The 21,661-nt window shown below is 58.3% G+C and overlaps 1 protein-coding gene and 1 long non-coding RNA gene across 11 annotated transcripts; both read right to left on the reverse strand.

Moving 5' to 3' along the window:
• Positions 1-3,056: 3,056 nt before the first annotated feature.
• On the reverse strand, positions 3,057-19,252 carry SIPA1L3 (signal induced proliferation associated 1 like 3). 10 transcript variants are annotated; one of them, XR_005102146.1, is made up of 21 exons: positions 17,676-19,252; positions 17,232-17,362; positions 16,870-17,058; positions 16,602-16,776; positions 16,413-16,516; positions 16,068-16,225; positions 11,688-12,264; positions 11,192-11,466; positions 10,636-10,869; positions 10,385-10,534; positions 10,149-10,276; positions 9,938-10,047; positions 9,343-9,755; positions 9,054-9,218; positions 8,701-8,860; positions 8,395-8,590; positions 5,083-5,229; positions 4,518-4,601; positions 4,034-4,418; positions 3,557-3,701; positions 3,057-3,378 (listed from the first exon to the last, which is right to left on the reverse strand). XR_005102146.1 is itself a non-coding variant. In XM_037374797.1 (20 exons), the coding sequence occupies exons 1-20, from the start codon at positions 19,030-19,032 to the stop codon at positions 3,662-3,664; spliced, it is 4,914 nt and encodes a 1,637-aa protein (XP_037230694.1). In that variant the 5' UTR covers positions 19,033-19,252; the 3' UTR covers positions 3,057-3,661. The 10 variants fall into 10 exon arrangements, 7 of the variants coding, with proteins under 7 accessions (XP_037230694.1, XP_037230692.1, XP_037230690.1 ...); XR_005102147.1 differs by having other exon boundaries at positions 3,057-3,701; positions 3,782-4,418; XR_005102148.1 differs by lacking the exon at positions 3,557-3,701 and having other exon boundaries at positions 3,057-3,538; positions 3,718-4,418.
• LOC119142084 lies at positions 5,588-6,952 on the reverse strand. The gene is made up of 2 exons (XR_005102149.1): positions 5,771-6,952; positions 5,588-5,725 (listed from the first exon to the last, which is right to left on the reverse strand). It is a non-coding gene; the product is annotated as an uncharacterized LOC119142084 (long non-coding RNA).
• Positions 19,253-21,661: the final 2,409 nt, after the last annotated feature.

The raw sequence follows: 21,661 nt of genomic DNA on the forward strand, positions 1-21,661 counted from the left end.
TTTTTTGTGGGTTTTTTTTTTGTGTTTTTTTTTTTTGTGTGGGTTTTTTTTTGTGGTTTTTTTTTTTGTGTGGTTTTTTTTTGTGGGGTTTTTTTTGTGTTTTTTTGTGTGTTTTTTTTCCCATTTTTTGGGGTTTTTTGTTTTTTTTTTTTTTTTTTTTTTTGAGGGGGGGGGAAGAAAGTGCTCGTTCTGCTCAAACTCTCCTGAAAGATGATGACGATTATTAATTCTATTATTATCATTATTCAGGCGTTTGCACCCAGAGGAAAAAAAAAAAAAATATAAAAAAAAATAAAAGGGCTGGGGGGGGGGGGGCGCCCCCCCCCTTATTGCCTTTGCAGTGAAAACCCGCCCCTCCCCCCAGCTCCAGCCTGCCGCTCCCGGCCCCATACAGCAGCTATGGGGCACGTATGGATGCTCAGTCCCCTATAGGGCTCGTGGCCACATAGGGAGGGCTCCTGGTCCCCTATGGATGCTCAGTCCCCTATGGATGCCCTTGGTCCCCTATGGATGCCCTCAGTCCCCTATAGATGCTCCTGGTCCCCTATGGATGCCCTCGGTCCCCTATGGATGCTCAGTCCCCTATAGGGCTCCTGGTCCCCTATGGATGCCCTCAGCCCTATAGAGAGGCTCATGGCCCCATAGGGAGGGCTCCTGGTCCCCTATGGATGCTCGGTCCCCTATGGATGCCCTCGGTCCCCTATGGATGCCCTCGGTCCCCTATGGATGCTCAGTCCCCTATAGATGCTCCTGGTCCCCTATGGATGCCCTCAGCCCTATAGAGAGGCTCATGGCCCCATAGGGAGGGCTCCTGGTCCCCTATGGATGCCCTCGGTCCCCTATGGATGCTCAGTCCCCTATGGATGCCCTTGGTCCCCTATGGATGCCCTCAGTCCCCTATAGATGCTCCTGGTCCCCTATGGATGCCCTCGGTCCCCTATGGATGCTCAGTCCCCTATAGATGCTCCTGGTCCCCTATGGATGCCCTCAGCCCTATAGAGAGGCTCATGGCCCCATAGGGAGGGCTCCTGGTCCCCTATGGATGCCCTCGGTCCCCTATGGATGCTCAGTTCCCTATGGATGCCCTCGGTCCCCTATGGATGCCCTCAGTCCCCTATGGATGCTCAGTCCCCTATAGGGCTCCTGGTCCCCTATGGATGCCCTCAGCCCTATAGAGAGGCTCATGGCCCCATAGGGAGGGCTCCTGGTCCCCTATGGATGCCCTCGGTACCCTGTGGATGCCCTCAGTCCTCTATAGATGCTCCTGGTCCCCTATGGATGCCCTCGGTCCCCTATGGATGCTCAGTCCCCTATAGGGCTCCTGGTCCCCTATGGATGCCCTAAGCCCTATAGAGAGGCTCATGGCCCCATAGGGAGGGCTCCTGGTCCCCTATGGATGCCCTCGGTCCCCTGTAGATGCTCCTGGTCCCCTATGGATGCCCTCGGTCCCCTATGGATGCTCAGTCCCCTATAGGGCTCCTGGTCCCCTATGGATGCCCTCAGCCCTACAGAGAGGCTTATGGCCCCATAGGGAGGGCTCCTGGTCCCCTATGGATGCCCTCGGTCCCCTATGGATGCTCAGTCCCCTATGGATGCCCTTGGTCCCCTATGGATGCCCTCAGTCCCCTATAGATGCTCCTGGTCCCCTATGGATGCCCTCGGTCCCCTATGGATGCTCAGTCCCCTATGGATGCCCTCGGTCCCCTATGGATGCCCTCAGTCCCCTATAGATGCTCCTGGTCCCCTATGGATGCCCTCGGTCCCCTATGGATGCTCAGTCCCCTATAGGGCTCCTGGTCCCCTATGGATGCCCTCAGCCCTATAGAGAGGCTCATGGCTCCATAGGGAGGGCTCCTGGTCCCCTATGGATGCCCTCGGTCCCCTATGGATGCTCAGTCCCCTATGGATGCCCTTGGTCCCCTATGGATGCCCTCAGTCCCCTATAGATGCTCCTGGTCCCCTATGGATGCCCTCGGTCCCCTATGGATGCTCAGTCCCCTATAGGGCTCCTGGTCCCCTATGGATGCCCTCAGCCCTATAGAGAGGCTCATGGCCCCATAGGGAGGGCTCCTGGTCCCCTATGGATGCTCAGTCCCCTATGGATGCCCTTGGTCCCCTATGGATGCCCTCAGTCCCCTATAGATGCTCCTGGTCCCCTATGGATGCCCTCGGTCCCCTATGGATGCTCAGTCCCCTATAGGGCTCCTGGTCCCCTATGGATGCCCTCAGCCCTATAGAGAGGCTCATGGCCCCATAGGGAGGGCTCCTGGTCCCCTATGGATGCTCAGTCCCCTATGGATGCCCTCAGTCCCCTATAGATGCTCCTGGTCCCCTATGGATGCCCTCGGTCCCCTATGGATGCTCAGTCCCCTATAGATGCTCCTGGTCCCCTATGGATGCCCTCAGCCCTATAGAGAGGCTCATGGCCCCATAGGGAGGGCTCCTGGTCCCCTATGGATGCCCTCGGTCCCCTATGGATGCCCTCAGTCCTCTATAGATGCTCCTGGTCCCCTATGGATGCCCTCGGTCCCCTATGGATGCTCAGTCCCCTATAGGGCTCCTGGTCCCCTATGGATGCCCTAAGCCCTATAGAGAGGCTCATGGCCCCGTAGGGAGGGCTCTTGGTCCCCTATGGATGCCCTCGGTCCCCTATAGATGCTCCTGGTCCCCTATGGATGCCCTCGGTCCCCTATGGATGCCCTCAGCCCTATAGAGAGGCTCATGGCCCCATAGGGAGGGCTGTCGGTCGCCTATGGATGCCCTCAGCCCCATAGGGAGGGCTCCTGGTCCCCTATGGATGTTCTCGGTCCCCTATAGACGCTCGTGGCCCCATAGGGAGGGCTCCTGGTCCCCTATGGATGCCCTCGGTCCCCTATGGATGCCCTAAGCCCTATAGAGAGGCTCATGGCCCCATAGGGAGGGCTCCTGGTCCCCTATGGATGCCCTCAGCCCCATAGGGAGGGCTGTCGGTCGCCTATGGATGCCCTCAGCCCCATAGGGAGGGCTGTCGGTCCCCTATGGATGCCCTCAGCCCCATAGGGAGGGCTGTCGGTCGCCTATGGATGCCCTCAGCCCCATAGGGATGCTCATTGCCCCCATACAGACGCTCTCAGCCCCATATGGCGGCTCCCAGCCCCATAGAGCTGCTTCTGTCCCTATAGAAATGGGTCTTGGCCTTGTGGGGCGGTTTGGGGCCGTACTGGGGGCGGCTACTGGGCACACAGGGATGCTCTTCAGCCCCATACAGGGACCGGCTGGGACCCCCTGATGATGCTCACGGCCCCCTATGGATTCTGCTGGCCCTATAGGATGCTCCCGGTCCCTCCAAGGATGCTCAGGGCCCTATAGATGCTCCAACCCTATAGGATGCTCCCAACCCTTACAAGGATGCTCAGGGACCGGCTGGGACCCCCTGATGATGCTCAGGGACCGGTTGGGACCCCCTAATGATGCTCACGGCCCCCTATGGATTCTGCTGGCCCTATAGGATGCTCCCGGTCCCTCCAAGGATGCTCAGGGCCCTATAGATGCTCCAACCCTACAGGATGCTCCCAACCCTACAAGGACACTCAGGGCCCTATAGGGATGCTCTTCAGCCCCATACAGGGACCGGCTGGGACCCCCTGATGATGCTCACGGCCCCCTATGGATTCTGCTGGCCCTATAGGATGCTCCCGGTCCCTCCAAGGATGCTCAGGGCCCTACAGATGCTCCAACCCTATAGGATGCTCCCAACCCTTACAAGGCCCTATAGGGATGCTCTTCAGCCCCATACAGGGACCGGTTGGGACCCCCTAATGATGCTCACGGCCCCCTATGGATTCTGCTGGTCCCATAGGGATGCTCAGGGCCCTATAGATGCTCCAACCCTATAGGATGCTCCCAAACCTTACAAGGCCCTATAGGGATGCTCTTCAGCCCCATACAGGGACCGGCTGGGACCCCCTGATGATGCTCAGGGACCGGCTGGGACCCCCTGATGATGCTCACGGCCCCCTATGGATTCTGCTGGCCCTATAGGATGCTCAGGGCCCTATAGGGAGGCCCCCGGTCCCATATACAGTCCTGGCCCCATCCAGGGGCCCTCAGTCGCATCAGGCTGCTCCTGGTCCCATAGGGACACTCCAGCTGCCCCGGGAGGGGGGGGGGTTGGCGGTGTCCCCAAGGAGGGGGTGGCGGTGTCCCCGGGGGGGGTGGCGGTGTCCCCGGGGGGGGGTGGCGGTGCCCCGGGGGGGGGTGGCGGTGTCCCCAGCCCGCCCCCGGCTGGCTCACAGCTCCTCCTTGTCCACGGCGCCGGAGAAGATGCGGGCGAAGCGGCGGAGCTGCCGGGCGGCCGAGTGCGATTCCTCCTGCAGGCGCCGGTTGTTCTGCCGCAGGTTGGCCACCTCCGCCTGCAGCACCACCTTGTCCTGCTTCTCCTGGGGGGGGGGGGGGGAGGGGGCGCAAGGGGAGGGGGTCGGTGACACCACCGGCCCCTCGACCCCCCGCCCCCCCCCCCCCCGCGGCCCCCCCGGTACCTTCTGCAGGTCGCTGTGGAGCTGCTTCAGCATCGCCTCCAGCTGCGACACCTTCCCCGGCAGGTCCAGGGGGGGGGGGGCTGGCTGTGGGGGACACGGGGACGGCGTTGGGGTGGGGTGGGGGTGGGGAGGGGGGCCTAGGGTGGGGGTGCCCCCCCCCTCCTACCAGCCCCCCAGCCCTTGTACCTGAGTGGGGGGGCCGGCTGCCTCTCGGGGGGGTCGGGGCTCAGCACGGAGTCGGTGAGGGAGAAGAGGGAGACGGCTCTCTGCACTGCGAAGGCAGCGGGGGCTCAGCACCCCCGGCGCCACAGCACCCCAAAACTGGGGGGGGGGGGGGGCAGAGGGGGGGACCCACTTTTTTTAGGGGGGGGGGAGAGGTGGGGGGACCCCTTTTTTTGGGGGGGGGGAAAGAGCTGGGGGGAAAGAGGTGGCTGGACACCTTTTTTTGGGAGGAAGGGGCGGGGGACCCCCTTTTTTTTGGGGGGGGGAGGGTTGGGGGACCCCCTTTTTCTAGGGGGGGGCGACCCCCTTTTTTTTGGGGGGGGGGGGGGAGGGGCAGCCCTACCTTCGTAGGCTTTGGCAGCGTTCACCAGGCTGGACCACTCCAGCCCGGCCGCCGTGTCCGGCAGCGGCATCATCCCGGGATCGATGCGGCGCAGCGGGGGCTTGTCCCGCGCTTCGGCCAGCGACAGCTCGGAGGCGGAGAAGGGGGCTGCAGGGACAGGGGCGCCACGGGGCAAGCGCCGCCCCCGGGAATTCAACGGTACTGATAAAGATCAGGGGCGCGGCAAAGCCGGCAATGCCGGCAACTCCGGCAATTCTTACAATTCCGGCAATTCTGACAATTCCGGCAATGCCGGCAATTCGACAATTCTTACAATTCCGGCAATTCTGACAATTCCGGCAATGCCGGCAATTCGACAATTCGACAATTCCGGCAATTCTTACAATTCTTACAATTCCGGCAATGCCGACAATTCCGGCAATTCTTACAATTCTTACAATTCCGGCAATGCCGACAATTCCGGCAATTCGACAATTCTTACAATTCCGGCAATGCCGGCAATGCCGACAATTCCACAATTCTTACAATTCCGGCAATGCCGGCAATGCCGACAATTCCACAATTCTTACAATTCCGGCAATGCCGGCAATTCGACAATTCTTACAATTCCGGCAATTCCTACAATTCCGGCAATTCGACAATTCTTACAATTCCGGCAATGCCTACAATTCCGGCAATTCGACAATACTGACAATTCCGGCAATTCTTACAATTCCGGCAATTCTTACAATTCCAGCAATTCTTACAATTCCAGCAATTCTTACAATTCCAGCAATTCCGGCAATTCGACAATTCTTACAATTCCGGCAATTCGACAATTCCAGCAATTCTTACAATTCCGGCAATTCTTACAATTCCGGCAATTCTGGCAATGCCGACAATTCCGGCAATTCCGGCAATGCCGACAATTCCAGCAATTCCGGCAATGCCGACAATTCCGGCAATTCTTACAATACTGGCAATGCCGGCAATTCCGGCAATTCGACAATTCTTACAATACCGGCAATGCCAACAATTCCGGCAATTCCGACAATTTTGGCAATGCCGACAATTCTGGCAATGCCGACAATTCCGGCAATTTTGGCAATTCCAACAATTCCGACAATACAGACAATTCCGGCAATGCCGACAATTTTGGCAATTCTGACAATTCCGGAAATTCCAGAAATTCCAGCAATGCCAACAATTTTGGCAATTGCCGACAAGGCTGACAATTCCGGCAATTCCACCAATGCCGACAATTCCGGCAATGGCGACAATTCTGGCAATTCCGGCAATTTTGGCAATTGCCGACAATTTTGGCAATTCCGACAATACTGACAATTCCGGCAATGCCAGCAATGGCGACAATTCCGACAATTTTGGCAATTGCCGAAAATGGTGACAACTCCGGCAATTCCAGCAATTCCGGCAATGCCGACAATTCCGGCAATTCTTACAATACCGGCAATGCCGACAATTCCGGCAATGCCGACAATTCCGGCAATTCCGACAATACTGACAATTCCAGCAATTCTGGCAATTCCGGCAATGCTGACAATTCTTACAATACCGGCAATGCCGACAATTCTGGCAATTCCGGCAATTCGACAATTCTTACAATACCGGCAATGCCGACAATTCCGGCAATTCCGGCAATTCGACAATTCTTACAATACCGGCAATGCCGACAATTCCGGCAATTCCGGCAATTCGACAATTCTTACAATACCGGCAATGCCGACAATTCCGGCAATTCCGGCAATTCGACAATTCTTACAATACCGGCAATGCCGACAATTCCGGCAATTCCGACAATGGTGACAATTCCGGCAATTCTTACAATGCTGGCAGTTCCAACAATTCCGGCAATTCCGGCAACGCTGGCAATTCTTACAATACTGGCAATGCCAACAAATCCGGCAATGCCGACAATTCCGGCAATGCCGACAATTTGACGATTCTTACAATTCCGACAATTCTAACAATACCGACAATTGCGACAATTCCGACAATACCAGCAGTGCCGACAATTCTTACAATGCCGGCGATTCCGACAATTCTGACAATTCTTACAATGCCGGCAATTCCGACAATTCTGACAATTCCGACAATTCCGGCAATTCTTACAATTCCGACAATTCCGGCAATTCTAACAATGCTGGCAATTCCGGCAATTCTGGCAATTCCGACAATTCTTACAATTCCGACAATGCCGGCAATTCCAACAATTCCGGCAATGCCGGCAATTCCGACAATTCTGACAATTCCGACAATTCCGACAATTCCGACAATTCCGACAATTCTGACAATTCCGACAATTCTGACAATTCCGACAATTCCAACAATGCCGGCAATTCCAACAATGCCGGCAATTCCGACAATTCCGACAATTCTTACAATTCCGACAATTCCAACAATTCTGACAATTCCGACAATTCTTACAATGCCGGCAATTCCGACAATACCGGCAATTCCGACAATTCCGGCAATTCCGACAATTCCGACAATTCTTACAATGCCGGCAATTCTGACAATTGCGACAATTCCGACAATGCCGGCAATTCTAACAATGCCGGCAATTCCAGCAATTCTAACAATTCCAACAATTCCGACAATTCTAACAATGCCAGCAATTCTGACAATTCTGACAATGCCGGCAATTCCGACAATTCCAGCAATTCTAACAATGCCGGCAATTCTGGCAATTTGACAATTCCGACAATTCTTACAATGCCGGCAATTCCGACAATTCTTACAATGCCGGCAATTCCGACAATTCCGGCAATTCTAACAATGCCGGCAATTCCGACAATTCCGACAATTCCGACAATGCCGACAATGCCGGCAATTCCGACAATTCCGACAATTCCGACAATGCCGGCAATTCCGACAATGCCGGCAATTCCGACAATTCCGACAATGCCGGCAATGCCGACAATTCCGACAATTCCGACAATGCCGGCAATTCCGACAATTCCGACAATGCCGGCAATTCCGACAATGCCGACAATTCCGACAATGCCGGCAATTCCGACAATGCCGGCAATTCTAACAATGCTGGCAATTCCGACAATTCCGACAATTCCGACAATTCTAACAATGCCGACAATTCTGACAATTCCGACAATGCCGACAATGCCGACAATTCCGACAATGCCGACAATGCCGGCAATTCCGGCAATTTGACAATTCTGGCAATTCCGACAATTCCGACAATTCTTACAATGCCGGCAATTCCGACAATTCCGGCAATTCCGACAATTCCGACAATTTGACAATTCCGACAATTTGACAATTCCGACAATTCCCGGATCCCCTTTCCCCACTCACATTTCTTCTCGGGGAGGCTGCCGTTGGCGGCGGGGGGGTGCTGCCGGCGGCTGGGCAGGGTGCTGGAGGGGTAGGTGCTGGTGAAGAGGACGTCGGTATCCAGCGCCGCGGCACCGGCGGCGTAACCGGCATCCCGCCGCCCCCCGCACAGGCTCTCGTCCGACAGCGTCCGCTGCAGCCCCTTCTGGGGGGGAGACTGGATGGGGGAGGGGGGGGGAAAAAACCGCCGGGGTGACCCCCTGAGCGCAGGGAGAAGGGCTGTGTGTCCCCCCACCCCCCCCCACCCCCCCCCGGAGCCCGGCTCACCGCGTCGCGCTCCGGTTCGGCCGCGCTGTCCATGATGATGAGTTTCTTCAGGTCGTCCTCGATGGTGGATTTGTAGCTTTTCCGGGGGGAGCGCAGGTCCCGCAGCGACGCCCGCAGCCGCGGCTGCCCAAAAACGTTCTTGGTGCCGGCGTCCACCTGCCTGTCCCGATAAAAACGGGGCGGGGGGGGGGGGGGGGGGGGGGGGGGTGTCAGACTCTGCTGGGACCACCTGCCCCCAACCCAAATCCTCCGGGATACCAGGAAGATTCATTTTCAAGACGCCGGAGTCCCCCAGGATGGGAGTCCTGCAGCTCTCCCCCCCCCCCCCCCCCCTCCCCCACCCCAGCACCTACTTTTTGGGGTCTGGGGTATCGTCGGCACGTTTCCATCCCGTAGCGTGTTTATTCCTGACCGTCTGCTTGGAGAAGAAGGATTTCGGGACCGAAGCGGAAAGCTGGGAGCTGGGGGGGGGCCGGGGGGCTTCGTAGCTGGGATACCCCAACCGGGACTGGGAGCTGCTGGGGGGGGGAGACACAGCCAGGCTCACCCCAGGGGCCGGGGGGTAAAGCCCGCCCCCCCCCCCCCCCCTAAGCCCCCCCCAAAAGCTGAGATCCTCCCTGGGGACACGGCGGGGCTGCTCACCTGGGTTGTTTGAAGGGGTCAGGGCTGCTGCCGGGGGTCCCCGAGGTTGCGGGGGTCCCCGTTTTGTGCCGGTAGTTTTTGGGCTGGCTGCCGGTGCCGACGGTGGGGGACGTTTCCCTCTTTTTGTCACCGGGACGGACGGGATCGTCCTGGAAAGCCGAGTAAGACGCCGGCGAGGTTTTGGGGACCTTGTCCCGCTGCGGTGCCGGGCGGGGGGGCTTGGGGGCAGCCCCCCGAGCAGCGGGGCTGCAGGCGTAGAGCGCGGTGTCGATGCCGCTGTCGCTGGAGCCGCCTTTGGCGAGGGGCTCCGGCTCCGTTTCCGCCGGATCGGGCCCGTCGAACCAACGCTCGTCGCTGGAGGCGTTGCTGGAGAGCGTGTTGCTGCTGGAGTGGCTCGAGTACTGCGCGTCACCCTGCCGGGACACCCGCGCAGCCCCCTGCCCGTCACCCTGGGATCCCCTCCCCACCCCCCCCCAAAAAGAAAAAAAAAAAAAAAAAAAAAAAAAAAAACGGGGGGGGGGGTCACCAGGGGTCACCCAGCGCTCCCCCCCCACCCCCCACATCCCGGTTTGGGGGGGGACGGGGGGACCCTCACCTTGGAGTGCCGGTTGGGGGAGTCTTTGCCCGTCGGCTCCTGCCGGCCCAGCCGCTTGCCCCCGCCGCCCCCCGGCAACCTGGACTGGGCCGGTACGTGCCACAGCGGCTCTGCAACGAGTCCGTCACCCGAGGGGTCACCCTTGACCCCCCCCCTCCCCCAAGGGACAGCGGGGTGACCCCCCCCCCCCCCCCCGCCCACCTTCCCCTACCTGGCTTGTGCCGCTCCATGGTGCTCTCGTGGCTACTGAGCCCCCCCGACGACGAGTCGCCGCTGGAGGGGCCATCGTGGCCACCGTGCGGCTCAAAGGGCAACGGCGGCCGCTGCGAGGCGCCGTACCTGCGGGGGGGAGAGCAGGGGGATGGGTTGGACCCCCCCAAAACGTCAACGTCCCCCATCTCCCCCCCGCCCCTCCCCCCAAGTTGGCACCCCGCGGTGCCGCCGCACCTCTCCGGAGAGGGTTTGTAGCGAGCGTAGGCTGCGCCGGTGCTGCCCGGTGCCGAGAAGCTGCCCGACGGTTGCCGGTACGGCTGCGGCCTCTCCGCTCCCGCCGGCGACGAGGAGGCGGAATGGGGGGTCTCGGGAAAACTGACGGGCCTGGCCCCCCCCCCCCCACGGAAAAAACGGGGAATTATTGCCACGGGCCAGCGGCGAAGGGCTGGTGGCGGCGGCGGCGCAGCGGCGGCGCGGCGACTCACCTCTTGCCGTGCAACGGTTGCGGCTCCCGGTAGGGCACGGTGGGCTGCTTGGGCGGGCGGTGGGCCGGGGGCTGCGTTTCGGTCCGTTTGCCCGGGGGGAGCGTGTTGTGGGAGGCCGGCCCGCTCCACTGCCAGGCGGCGTGGCTGCGGTACGGCGGGCGGGAGCTGCTCGCCGAATTCTCCGCTTCTCCCTTCGGCTCCGCGTTGCCCATCTCCAAGGATTCCGCCCATCCCCTGGAAAAGCGGCGGGGGTCAGCGCCGGCGGACCCCCACCCCCCCCCCCCACCCTCAGGGGGCCACCCCCCCCCCCCCCCCCCACCGGCAAAGCAAAGCAACGCTCTGCGGTGGGGGGGGGGGGGGCGTTAATTACGGTTTGGTCATTAACTCAACCCGTCGCCGCGGTGGCCGTGCCCGGTGCGGGGGTTTCTCCCGGTGGGGGGGGGGGGCTTTGCCCTCCAAAATTTTTTTTTGGGGGGGGGGAAAAAAAAAAGAAGGCAGGTTTGGAGCAGGGAAAGGCACAGGGGGCTCCCCCCGCCCCCCCAGCCCCCCCACGTACCTGCGAGGGGTTCCGTCCTCGTGGGGCGGGATGATGACGACCTTGACGGTGACGGAGGTGCGGAGGAGGTCGATCATCTGGTCGTGGCTGAGGGTGACGACGGCCACCTTGCAGATCTCCACCAGGCGGCTGCCCTGCCGCAGGCCGGCCTGCCAGGCGAAGCCGTAATCCTCCACCTCCGCCACCGTCCCGTCGTATTTCACGTGGAAACCCAGCTGGCCCAACCCGTTCCTCCTCAAGGTCATGTCCACCGTCTCGCAACCGTCCGTCATCACCTGCGGCGGGGGAGGGGAAGGTGAGGAGGGGGCTCCCCATCACCCCCAGGGAGTATTCCCCCCCCCCCGCTTCCTCCGAAACCACCAAATTGGTAAAAAAAAATAAATTTCCGAAGCGCTGGGTGCGTGGAAGATGCCCAAGGTGCGCCGCCCTCCGTGTTTCAGGGGGTGGGGGGCTATGGGGGGGGGGGGGGGGGGCGGTTGGTCGTTTTGTCGCTCACCTTCAGCCTCTGCACGATGTCCTTGATGTCCTCAGGGCCACCCTCGGCCGCCCGGATGAAGATGTGGTCGCCTCGGCCGTAGAAGACCTTGAGGGTGGAAGCGTCGGCGGTCCAGCCGATGACGTCGCCGCAGAAGCAGTTGAAGACCACCTCCTTGGCCCCCAGGTCGAGCAGGACCACGAACTCGTTGGAGATGGCCAAGGCGCAAGGGATCTCGGCTCCGCGGGCGAAATCCTGAGCGGAGACGCGCCAAGCGATGGCGCCGGCGCTGTGCTGCTCAGCGCCCGCGCGGGCCTTGGTCTTCTCCTTCTTCTTGGAAGCCAAGGAGATGAGGTGGAACTTCCCGGCGGAGTCGAGGGGCGTGTTGGTGACGCAGTTCTCAGCCAGGTCCCTCAGGTACTCCTGGCGGGTGCGCGTGGCCATGGTGTGGAACTTGTCTGACTTGTGAGCCGCGTTCTCCGCGTTGATCACCTTGGCCAGCAAGAAATCGCGGAAGACGTCGGATTTGCGGAAGGTGACGCCGGGAGGGATGGGGGGGCCGAAGGGCGGCACGTCCTTGGACCTGGTGACCGCCACGCTGAGGGGACGGAGAGGAACCTGTTAGTTTCGGGGTAAACTCATGGAACTAGCGGGTTTTGTGGGGGTTTTTGGGGGGTAAAATCAGGGAACTAGCGGTTTTTGGGGTTTTATTTTGGGGGGTAAAATCAGGGAACTAGCGGTTTTTGTGGTTTTATTTTGGGGTAAAATCAGGGAATTAGCGGTTTCTGTGGTTTTTCTTGGGGTAAAATCAGGGACTCAGCGGGTTTTGTGGTCTTTTTCTTGAGGTAAAATCAGGGAACTAGCGGGTTTTGTGGGTTTTTTTCTTGGGGTAAAATCCGGGAACTAGCGGGTTTTGTGGGTTTATTTTGGGGTAAAATCAGGGAAATAGCGGTTTTTGTGGTCTTTTTCTTGAAGTAAAATCAGGGAACTAGCGGGTTTTGCGGGTGATTTCTTGGGTAAAATCAGGGAACTAGCGGGTTTTGCGGGTGATTTCTTGGGTAAAATCAGGGACTTAGTGGTTTGTGTGGGTTTATTTTGGAGTAAAATCAGGGACTCGGCGGGTTTTGCGGTCTTTTTGGGGGGTAAAATCAGGGACTCGGCGGTTTTTGCGGGTTTATTTTGGGGTAAAATGAGGGACTCGGCGGGTTTTGCGGTCTTTTTCTTGGGGTAAAATCAGGGACTCGGCGGGTTTTGCGGTCTTTTTCTTGGGGTAAAATCAGGGACTCGGCGGGTTTTGCGGTCTTTTTCTTGGGGTAAAATCAGGGACTCGGCGGGTTTTGCGGTCTTTTTCTTGGGGTAAAATCAGGGACTCGGCGGGTTTTGCGGTCTTTTTCTTGGGGTAAAATCAGGGACTCGGCGGGTTTTGCGGTCTTTTTCCTGAGGTAAAATCAGGGAACCGGCGGGTTTTGCGGTCTTTTTCCTGAGGTAAAATCAGGGAACCGGCGGGTTTTGCGGTCTTTTTCTTGGGGTAAAATCAGGGACTCGGCGGGTTTTGCGGTCTTTTCCTTGGGGTAAAATCAGGGACTCGGCGGGTTTTGCGGTCTTTTCCTTGGGGTAAAATCAGGGACTCGGCGGGTTTTGCGGTCTTTTCCTTGGGGTAAAATCAGGGAACCGGCGGGTTTTGCGGTCTTTTCCTTGGGGTAAAATCAGGGAACCGGCGGGTTTTGCGGTCTTTTCCTTGGGGTAAAATCAGGGAACCGGCGGGTTTTGCGGTCTTTTCCTTGGGGTAAAATCAGGGAACCGGCGGGTTTTGCGGTCTTTTCCTTGGGGTAAAATCAGGGAACCGGCGGGTTTTGCGGTCTTTTTCCTGAGGTAAAATCAGGGAACCGGCGGGTTTTGCGGTCTTTTTCCTGAGGTAAAATCAGGGAACCGGCGGGTTTTGCGGTCTTTTTCCTGAGGTAAAATCAGGGAACCGGCGGGTTTTGCGGTCTTTTTCTTGAGGTAAAATCAGGGAACCGGCGGGTTTTGCGGTCTTTTTCCTTGGGGTAAAATCAGGGAACCGGCGGGTTTTGCGGTCTTTTTCTTGGGGTAAAATCAGGGAACCGGCGGGTTTTGCGGTCTTTTCCTTGGGGTAAAATCAGGGACTCGGCGGGTTTTGCGGTCTTTTTCTTGGGGTAAAATCAGGGACTCGGCGGGTTTTGCGGTCTTTTCCTTGGGGTAAAATCAGGGACTCGGCGGGTTTTGCGGTCTTTTCCTTGGGGTAAAATCAGGGACTCGGCGGGTTTTGCGGTCTTTTCCTTGGGGTAAAATCAGGGACTCGGCGGGTTTTGCGGTCTTTTCCTTGGGGTAAAATCAGGGACTCGGCGGGTTTTGCGGTCTTTTCCTTGGGGTAAAATCAGGGAACCGGCGGGTTTTGCGGTCTTTTCCTTGGGGTAAAATCAGGGAACCGGCGGGTTTTGCGGTCTTTTCCTTGGGGTAAAATCAGGGAAACGGCGGGTTTTGCGGTCTTTTTCGTGGGGTAAAATCAGGGAACCGGCGGGTTTTGCGGTCTTTTCCTTGGGGTAAAATCAGGGAACCGGCGGGTTTTGCGGTCTTTTCCTTGGGGTAAAATCAGGGAACCGGCGGGTTTTGCGGTCTTTTCCTTGGGGTAAAATCAGGGACTCGGCGGGTTTTGCGGTCTTTTTCCTGAGGTAAAATCAGGGAACCGGCGGGTTTTGCGGTCTTTTTCCTGAGGTAAAATCAGGGAACCGGCGGGTTTTGCGGTCTTTTTCCTGAGGTAAAATCAGGGAACCGGCGGGTTTTGCGGTCTTTTTCCTGAGGTAAAATCAGGGAACCGGCGGGTTTTGCGGTCTTTTTCTTGGGGTAAAATCAGGGAACCGGCGGGTTTTGCGGTCTTTTTCTTGGGGTAAAATCAGGGACTCGGCGGGTTTTGCGGTCTTTTTCTTGGGGTAAAATCAGGGACTCGGCGGGTTTTGCGGTCTTTTTCTTGGGGTAAAATCAGGGACTCGGCGGGTTTTGCGGTCTTTTTCTTGGGGTAAAATCAGGGACTCGGCGGGTTTTGCGGTCTTTTTCTTGGGGTAAAATCAGGGACTCGGCGGGTTTTGCGGTCTTTTTCCTGAGGTAAAATCAGGGAACCGGCGGGTTTTGCGGTCTTTTTCCTGAGGTAAAATCAGGGAACCGGCGGGTTTTGCGGTCTTTTTCCTGAGGTAAAATCAGGGAACCGGCGGGTTTTGCGGTCTTTTTCTTGGGGTAAAATCAGGGACTCGGCGGGTTTTGCGGTCTTTTTCTTGGGGTAAAATCAGGGACTCGGCGGGTTTTGCGGTCTTTTTCTTGGGGTAAAATCAGGGACTCGGCGGGTTTTGCGGTCTTTTCCTTGGGGTAAAATCAGGGACTCGGCGGGTTTTGCGGTCTTTTCCTTGGGGTAAAATCAGGGACTCGGCGGGTTTTGCGGTCTTTTCCTTGGGGTAAAATCAGGGACTCGGCGGGTTTTGCGGTCTTTTCCTTGGGGTAAAATCAGGGACTCGGCGGGTTTTGCGGTCTTTTCCTTGGGGTAAAATCAGGGACTCGGCGGGTTTTGCGGTCTTTTCCTTGGGGTAAAATCAGGGACTCGGCGGGTTTTGCGGTCTTTTCCTTGGGGTAAAATCAGGGAACCGGCGGGTTTTGCGGTCTTTTCCTTGGGGTAAAATCAGGGACTCGGCGGGTTTTGCGGTCTTTTTCTTGGGGTAAAATCAGGGACTCGGCGGGTTTTGCGGTCTTTTTCTTGGGGTAAAATCAGGGACTCGGCGGGTTTTGCGGTCTTTTCCTTGAGGTAAAATCAGGGAACCAGCGGGTTTTGTGGTCTTTTTCTTGAGGTAAAATCAGGGAATCAGCGGGTTTGTGGTCTTTTTCTTGAGGTAAAATCAGGGACTTAGCGGGTTTTGTGGGTTTTTTTTCTTGCGTAAAGTCACGCAATTGGCGTGTTTTGTGAGAGTTGTTTTGGGGGTAAAGTCTCGCAATCGGCGTGTTTTGTGAGAGTTGTTTTGGGGGTAAAGTCTCGCAATCGGCGTGTTTTGTGAGAGTTGTTTTGGGGGTAAAATCACTGAATTAAGCGTTTTTTGTGGGTTTTTTTGGATAAAATCATGGAATTAGTGGTTTTTTATGTTTGTTTGTTTGGTTGGTTTTTTTTTGTGGATAAAATAATGGAATTAGGGAACAATTTGGGTTGGCAAAGACCGTGACGATCATCACGTCCAGCCGACCCCACCGCATCCCTAAGCCCCCCTCCCCCCCGACAACCCTTTGGGTGAACAAAAAAAATGATTAAAAAAAAAAAAAAAAAAAAATCTCGAAAAGAAACCAAAAGCCCAGAAGAATCAACCCTGGATCCCGAAGCCGGAGCCCCTCCCCCACGGTTTGTCTCACCTATAACAGACGTTGTCGGTGCAGGGGTTGTGGGCTCGGACGATGATGAAGACGTGCTGGAAGTGGGAGCGGATATTTTGGGGGGTGAAAGGCAAAGCCCCGGGCTCTTGGAAAATGATGGTGACGATGTCGTTCCCTATGTGCCTCTTCCGCAGCAGCTACGAACGATAACGCGACGGACGGTTGAGTCCCAGATGGATTTAAAAAAAAAAAAAAAAAAAAAAAAAAAATAAAAATCCCCAAACAGACATGGGAAAAAGAAGGGAGAGCCTCAAATCGGGGAGGGGGTGGGGATGGAGGCATTGGGGTGCCCCCCCCCCCCTCCTCCCCGGGGTCGGGGGTTACCTGCTGGCGGTTGTTGGGGGTGTAGGGGAGCATGGTGGAGACGTGGAACATGATTTCGTAGTCCTGGTAGGTGGTGTAGAGGGAGTGGGTGCCGGTGGAGTCAGCTGCGGAGGGGGAGGCCGGGGGTTAAATAGGTGGGGGGGGGGGGAGGGGGCCCGTCTGTGTGCCCCCCACCCCCCAGTGCCTCACTTTTGGTGTCCAGCTGAGCCGCGTACTTGCTGAAGGCTTTGAGGCAAACCTTCTCCCCCAGGAGGGAGAGGAACTCCTCCAGGGGGGGTCCTGCCTCCTCGTTGTTGTACATCTCCTCCTCCGAGCTCTGCCCCGCTTTGCAGTAGAGGATGCCCACCTTGTGCCGCCGGCAGAGCTGCAGGGAGATAAGGGGGGCGGGGGGGGGTCAACCCCGGTCCCCCCAAGCAGCCCAGGAGCCCCCAACCCCCTCCTCCCCCTCCCCGCTCACCCCTTGCTCGTCCAGCTTGAGGAGCTGCTCGGTGACCTTGGGCGTGCTGAGGGCCAGGCGCAGGCAGTGGATGTTGAGCTCCGGGACGACGTATTCCAACGCGTCCTTCAACGGGAGACCCCGCACCGTCCCGTGCTTGGTGGCAGTGGGGGTGGCGTCCTCCAGGATGGAGCCACGCAGGGTGACGAGCTGCCAAAATATTTTTTGTTTGTTTGTTTGTTTGTTTTTTTAAAAAAAATAAATTAGGAAAGAAAGCAAAGCACCCCCAAGGTGGGAAGAGAAACCATCAGCGCTGGGGGATGGAGCTTCCCGGATCCCCTTTTTCCAAAACATTTTCCAACCCTCTCCCCTCCGTGATCTACCTCGCTGGTCCGGAAAATGATCCTGTACTGGTACTGGGGGCCGTGGTCCTTGTGGTCCTCCAGTTTCTCCCGTTTGATGCTGACGGCAACCGGTCCCAGTTTTTCGTCCACCCCGAAGTAGTTGGAGTGCTCTGCCCGAGAGAAACGGGGTTGGAAGAGGGATGGGGGGGGGGGAGGGGGAAGCGTCACCGTGCCCCTTCCCACCGGTCCAGCCCCGCAACTGGGAGCTGGGCTGGAGCTGGGCGCACCCCAGGGATGCTCCGACCTTCCCCCCCCCCGACCCGGAGGAAGGGTCTGGGGGGGCTTTACGCCGCGAGCGGGCTGCGCCCCCTTTCCCCCCCCCGCCACGCTGAGCGCCTCCCCGTCACCAGCAGCATCTCACCGAGGCGGGGGGGGAGCCTGCGGAGCCCCCCCACCCCCCGGGAATATCCTCGGAGCTCTCACCTTTCCCATGGAAATGATCCCGGTAGTAGCGAGCGCCCAGATCCACGTGCTCGACGCTGTAGTGCTTGAGGCGGTTGGGATTCCTCTGCAGCTCCTTGGGGACCTCCAGCACCGAGATGCCGGCGTTGGTGGGCCGGAGGGCGAGGGTAGATTCCAGGAATCCCCCCTCAACCGGCTGGATCCCCGGGGATCCCGCCGAGGCTTTGGAAAAACTGACGTTGCGCTCGCCGCCGCCGGCGCCGCCGCCGATCTCGTTGCGGAAATGGGGGCAGCTGAGCAGGAGCTCGTTGCTGGTGTTGTCCCCCACGTCGTGCTCCAGGTTTTCCTTACAGTTCAGATCCTCGGCGCTGCCCAGCGCCGGCTCGGACCCTCCCAACGCGCCGGCCCGAGCGGTGGCGGCCGAAGCAGCCGAGGCGCCCGTGGTGGTGTTGCGGCGTTGGGCTACCACGGCGCGGCCGACGGCCACGGCGTTGAGGTCGAAGAGGATGCTCTGCACGTCGTAGTGCGCAAAGCTCTTCTGGCACATCCAGGCCTTGCCCGGCTCCGGCGCCCGCGGCTCCTCCGCCTCCTTCCCTGCCTCCCCCTCGGTTCGGCCGCTCCGGAGCTTCCTGAAGATGGATTCCCCTCCGGCATCACCCTTGGGACATCTCCGCCGGGATTTCTCCTTGCCTTGTGCCGACGGCTCATCCCGGGCCCCGTTCCTGCCGTCCGCCTTGATCCCAGGGGACGATCCCGCAGGAAACCCGGCCTCTCCCAGGCGCTCGGGCGTGAGCGCTCGCCGGTCCGGCTTCTCGGTCCGGAATTCGTTGAGCATCTCGAAGAAGCTTTGCTCCGAGATGCCCTGCACGTCGATGGAGGAGGTGCTGCCGTACTCGCGGAAAAGCCCGGCCCCCCCCCCCAGCTTGGTCCCCCGCGGCTCCGCCGGCTCCTCCGGGTCACACTCGCTCAGCGTCACCTCGCTGCTGCTCCGGTGCCGCAGCGGCGCCAAGCCCCTGGCCGGGGAGCGAGGCCACCCCTCCTGAAACTCCACGTCCTTGGAACGCCGCCGCGCCAGGCGGTGAAGGGCTTTGAAGCCCGAGACCCCCGCGAGGGGCTGCTGCCCCCCGGCCAAACCCCGGCTGCTTGCCGCGTCCCGGCACGGGCTGGCACCGCCGGGGGGGTCCTTGGCAGCGTCTCTCTTGGGGGGCCAGTCGGCGATGCGGGCGCGCACCCCCATCTTGGGCACGGCTGGCGTGGTGGGGGCCAGGCGAGGGGCTTCGCCCCCCGTTGCGGGCACGCTGCCGTTTTGCGCCCAAAAAGCCGGCGGGCAGCCCTCGGCCTCGGTGCCATCGTGCCGGGGCGGGCGGTGGGAGCTCATGGTCCGCTGACGGAGCCACGTGGCGGCGGGGGGAGGCGGGAAGTCATGGCTGCGGCCGCGCCGGGACGGCCTCGCTCAGCGGCGGGCGGTTGGTGGCGAGCGAAGCCCCGTGGCGCCCGGTGTCACCGCTCCGCCGCGGCATGGTGGTCCCCGCCGTCGGTGCTCACGCCGGGCGCTGCCGCCGCTCCCAGGCCATCCTGCAGCATCCGGGGGGGAGAGCAGAGGGTTAGCGGTGGCGATTAAAAGATCCAAGCAGGAAAATCGAGTCAATAAACCATCAAATTATTTCCGATGGAAATTTGGGATCGTCAGGTCCAACCGTTAAACCAAGCCCAGCACTAAACGGCGCCGCCGAGCGCCGCATCCGCGCGTTTTTTCCCAGCGATCCCATCCCATCTCTGGGAAACCTGTTCCAGCGCTCACCCACCCGCTCTGGGATCAGGAAAATCAACTCAATAAACCATCAAATTATTTCGGATGGGAATCTGGGATCGTCAAGTCCAACCGTTAAACCAAGCCCAGCACTAAACGGCGCCGCATCCGCGCGTTTTTCCCGATATTCCCAGGGATGGTGATCCCGTAACATCCCTGGGGAGCCAGTTCCAGTGCTCACCCACCCGCTCTGGGATCAGGAAAATCAACTCAATAAAACATCAAATTATTTCCGATGGGAATTTGGGATCGTCAGGTCCAACCGTTAAACCAAGCCCAGCACTAAACGGCGCCGCATCCGCGCGTTTTTCCCGATATTCCCAGGGATGGTGATCCCGTAACATCCCTGGGGAGCCGGTTCCAGCGCTGCCCATCCTTCCCGGGATCAGGAAAATCAACTCAATAAACCACCAAATTATTTCCGATGGCAATTTGGGATCGTCGAGCCTAACCGTTAACCCGGCACAAAGACCTCGAGCCCCTGGGCCGCCGCCTCCGCCATCATTCCCGGTTTTCCAGCCCTGCTTTGGTTTCTCCGCCGGGATCTCGCCAACCCGGAACGCCGGGACAGACGAGGAGCGTTAAATCCGTCTGCGTTTGGCATTAACCCACCTCCTCTCCTGTCCGGTCCTTGCCTAATCCCCGCTAATTACGCCGCAAGCTGGCTGAGATCACATCTGCTGGGAGGGGATGTTAAATCAATACCTGAAAGCTTTAATTAAACGCAGCCTAACGAGCGGGGCAGCGGGTACAAAGGCGAGATCGTCTCCGAGGAGCAGCCCGGGTTGGCGAGGCCGGGTCTCGGCGGCGATAATTTTCCTCCATCCCATGGGAAGGGGCTTCACGTGCCCTTGGGCAAAGGCAGGTGGGAAAACTGGGGCTCCCAGTGGGAAAACTGGGGCTCCCAGTGGGAAAACTGGGGCTCCCAGTGGGAAAACTGGGGCTCCCAGTGGGAAAACTGGGGCTCCCAGTGGGAAAACTGGGGCTCCCAGGTGGGAAAACTGGGGCTCCCAGGTGGGGTTCAGCATTTTTTGGGGGTAGAACATCCCATTCCGGGGCACCGGCCTCAACCTCCCCGTCCCTGGCTCCTCCGAGGGTAAAGATACAGCCGCAGAATACACCTGCTTCTCTCTATTTCCCCCCCAAAAATCCAAAGAAAACCGATTTTTTTCCAAAGAAAACTCGCTCCTCACGCCAGCGCTGGGATCGCAGGGCCACGGTGCTCTGAAAACCCCTTTTTTTTTGCCAAATCGGAGGGGAGGATGACTCAAAATAAACTAAAAACGCTCCTAAAAGTTATTTTTTTTGGGGGGGGGAGGGGGGGATGAAACTGCCCTTTTTCTAGAGCCTCCTCAGCCCATCGTGATTGGGGAACGGGGTGGAGAAAAAAAATCCCACCGTCCCACCCTAGACCCGGAGGGGCCAGGCTGAAAAAAATAAAAATATAAAAATAAAAATAAAAAAATAACAACAATAAAAATATAAAAATAAAAATAAAAATAATAAAAATAGAAAAATAAAAATCTTCCGAACAGGTTTCCAAATCCCCGCGTTATTCGGAAAACTCCAGGGTTTCGGCTTAACCTCGCAAACCATCGGTGTTAGCCCCCACCCCGAGCCGCAGCATCGGGTGAAAAAGCGACAGCAGCAAATCCTAAATCCCGTTTTTCTGCCCCAAAAAGCAGCGCCCCAGGTGCCGAGCCCCTGGGCCCGTTTGGGAATCGGCGGGTGATGAATTAAATCCACCCCGAGAGGGTGACTCTCTCCTCAAACCTCCAAATTATCCCGGTTGGGATTAAAAAAATAGGAAAGAGGGAAAAAATAACCAGATTTAGGGATTTAAAGCAAAACCCAAACCTCACCCAAGGGGGTCCGGGACCACCCGCTGCCAATTCTCACCCCCCTCCCCAAATTGAGCAGCTGCTCCACGGCAGCGATTTTATTCCAAAAAAAAAAAAAAACCAAAAAAAAAACCACCAACCCCCAACCCCCCCCCCCCCCCGATTTTAATCCCCCTCTTGAAATAATCTCGTATAATCTCTCGCCAACGGCCGCCCTGATGAAGAGGGAAGACGAAGATGAAGCGCTGGGGCCTCCTGGGAGGTTTGTGTCCGTCAGGTTACGGAATGCCCAGGATGCTCTTCCCCACCCCCCCCACCCCCCCCCCCCCAAAAAAAAAAAAAAAAAAAAAAAAATT

This window comes from Falco rusticolus, unplaced genomic scaffold, assembly GCF_015220075.1.
Source record: "Falco rusticolus isolate bFalRus1 unplaced genomic scaffold, bFalRus1.pri scaffold_225_arrow_ctg1, whole genome shotgun sequence".
Classification (NCBI taxonomy): Eukaryota; Metazoa; Chordata; class Aves; order Falconiformes; family Falconidae; genus Falco; species Falco rusticolus.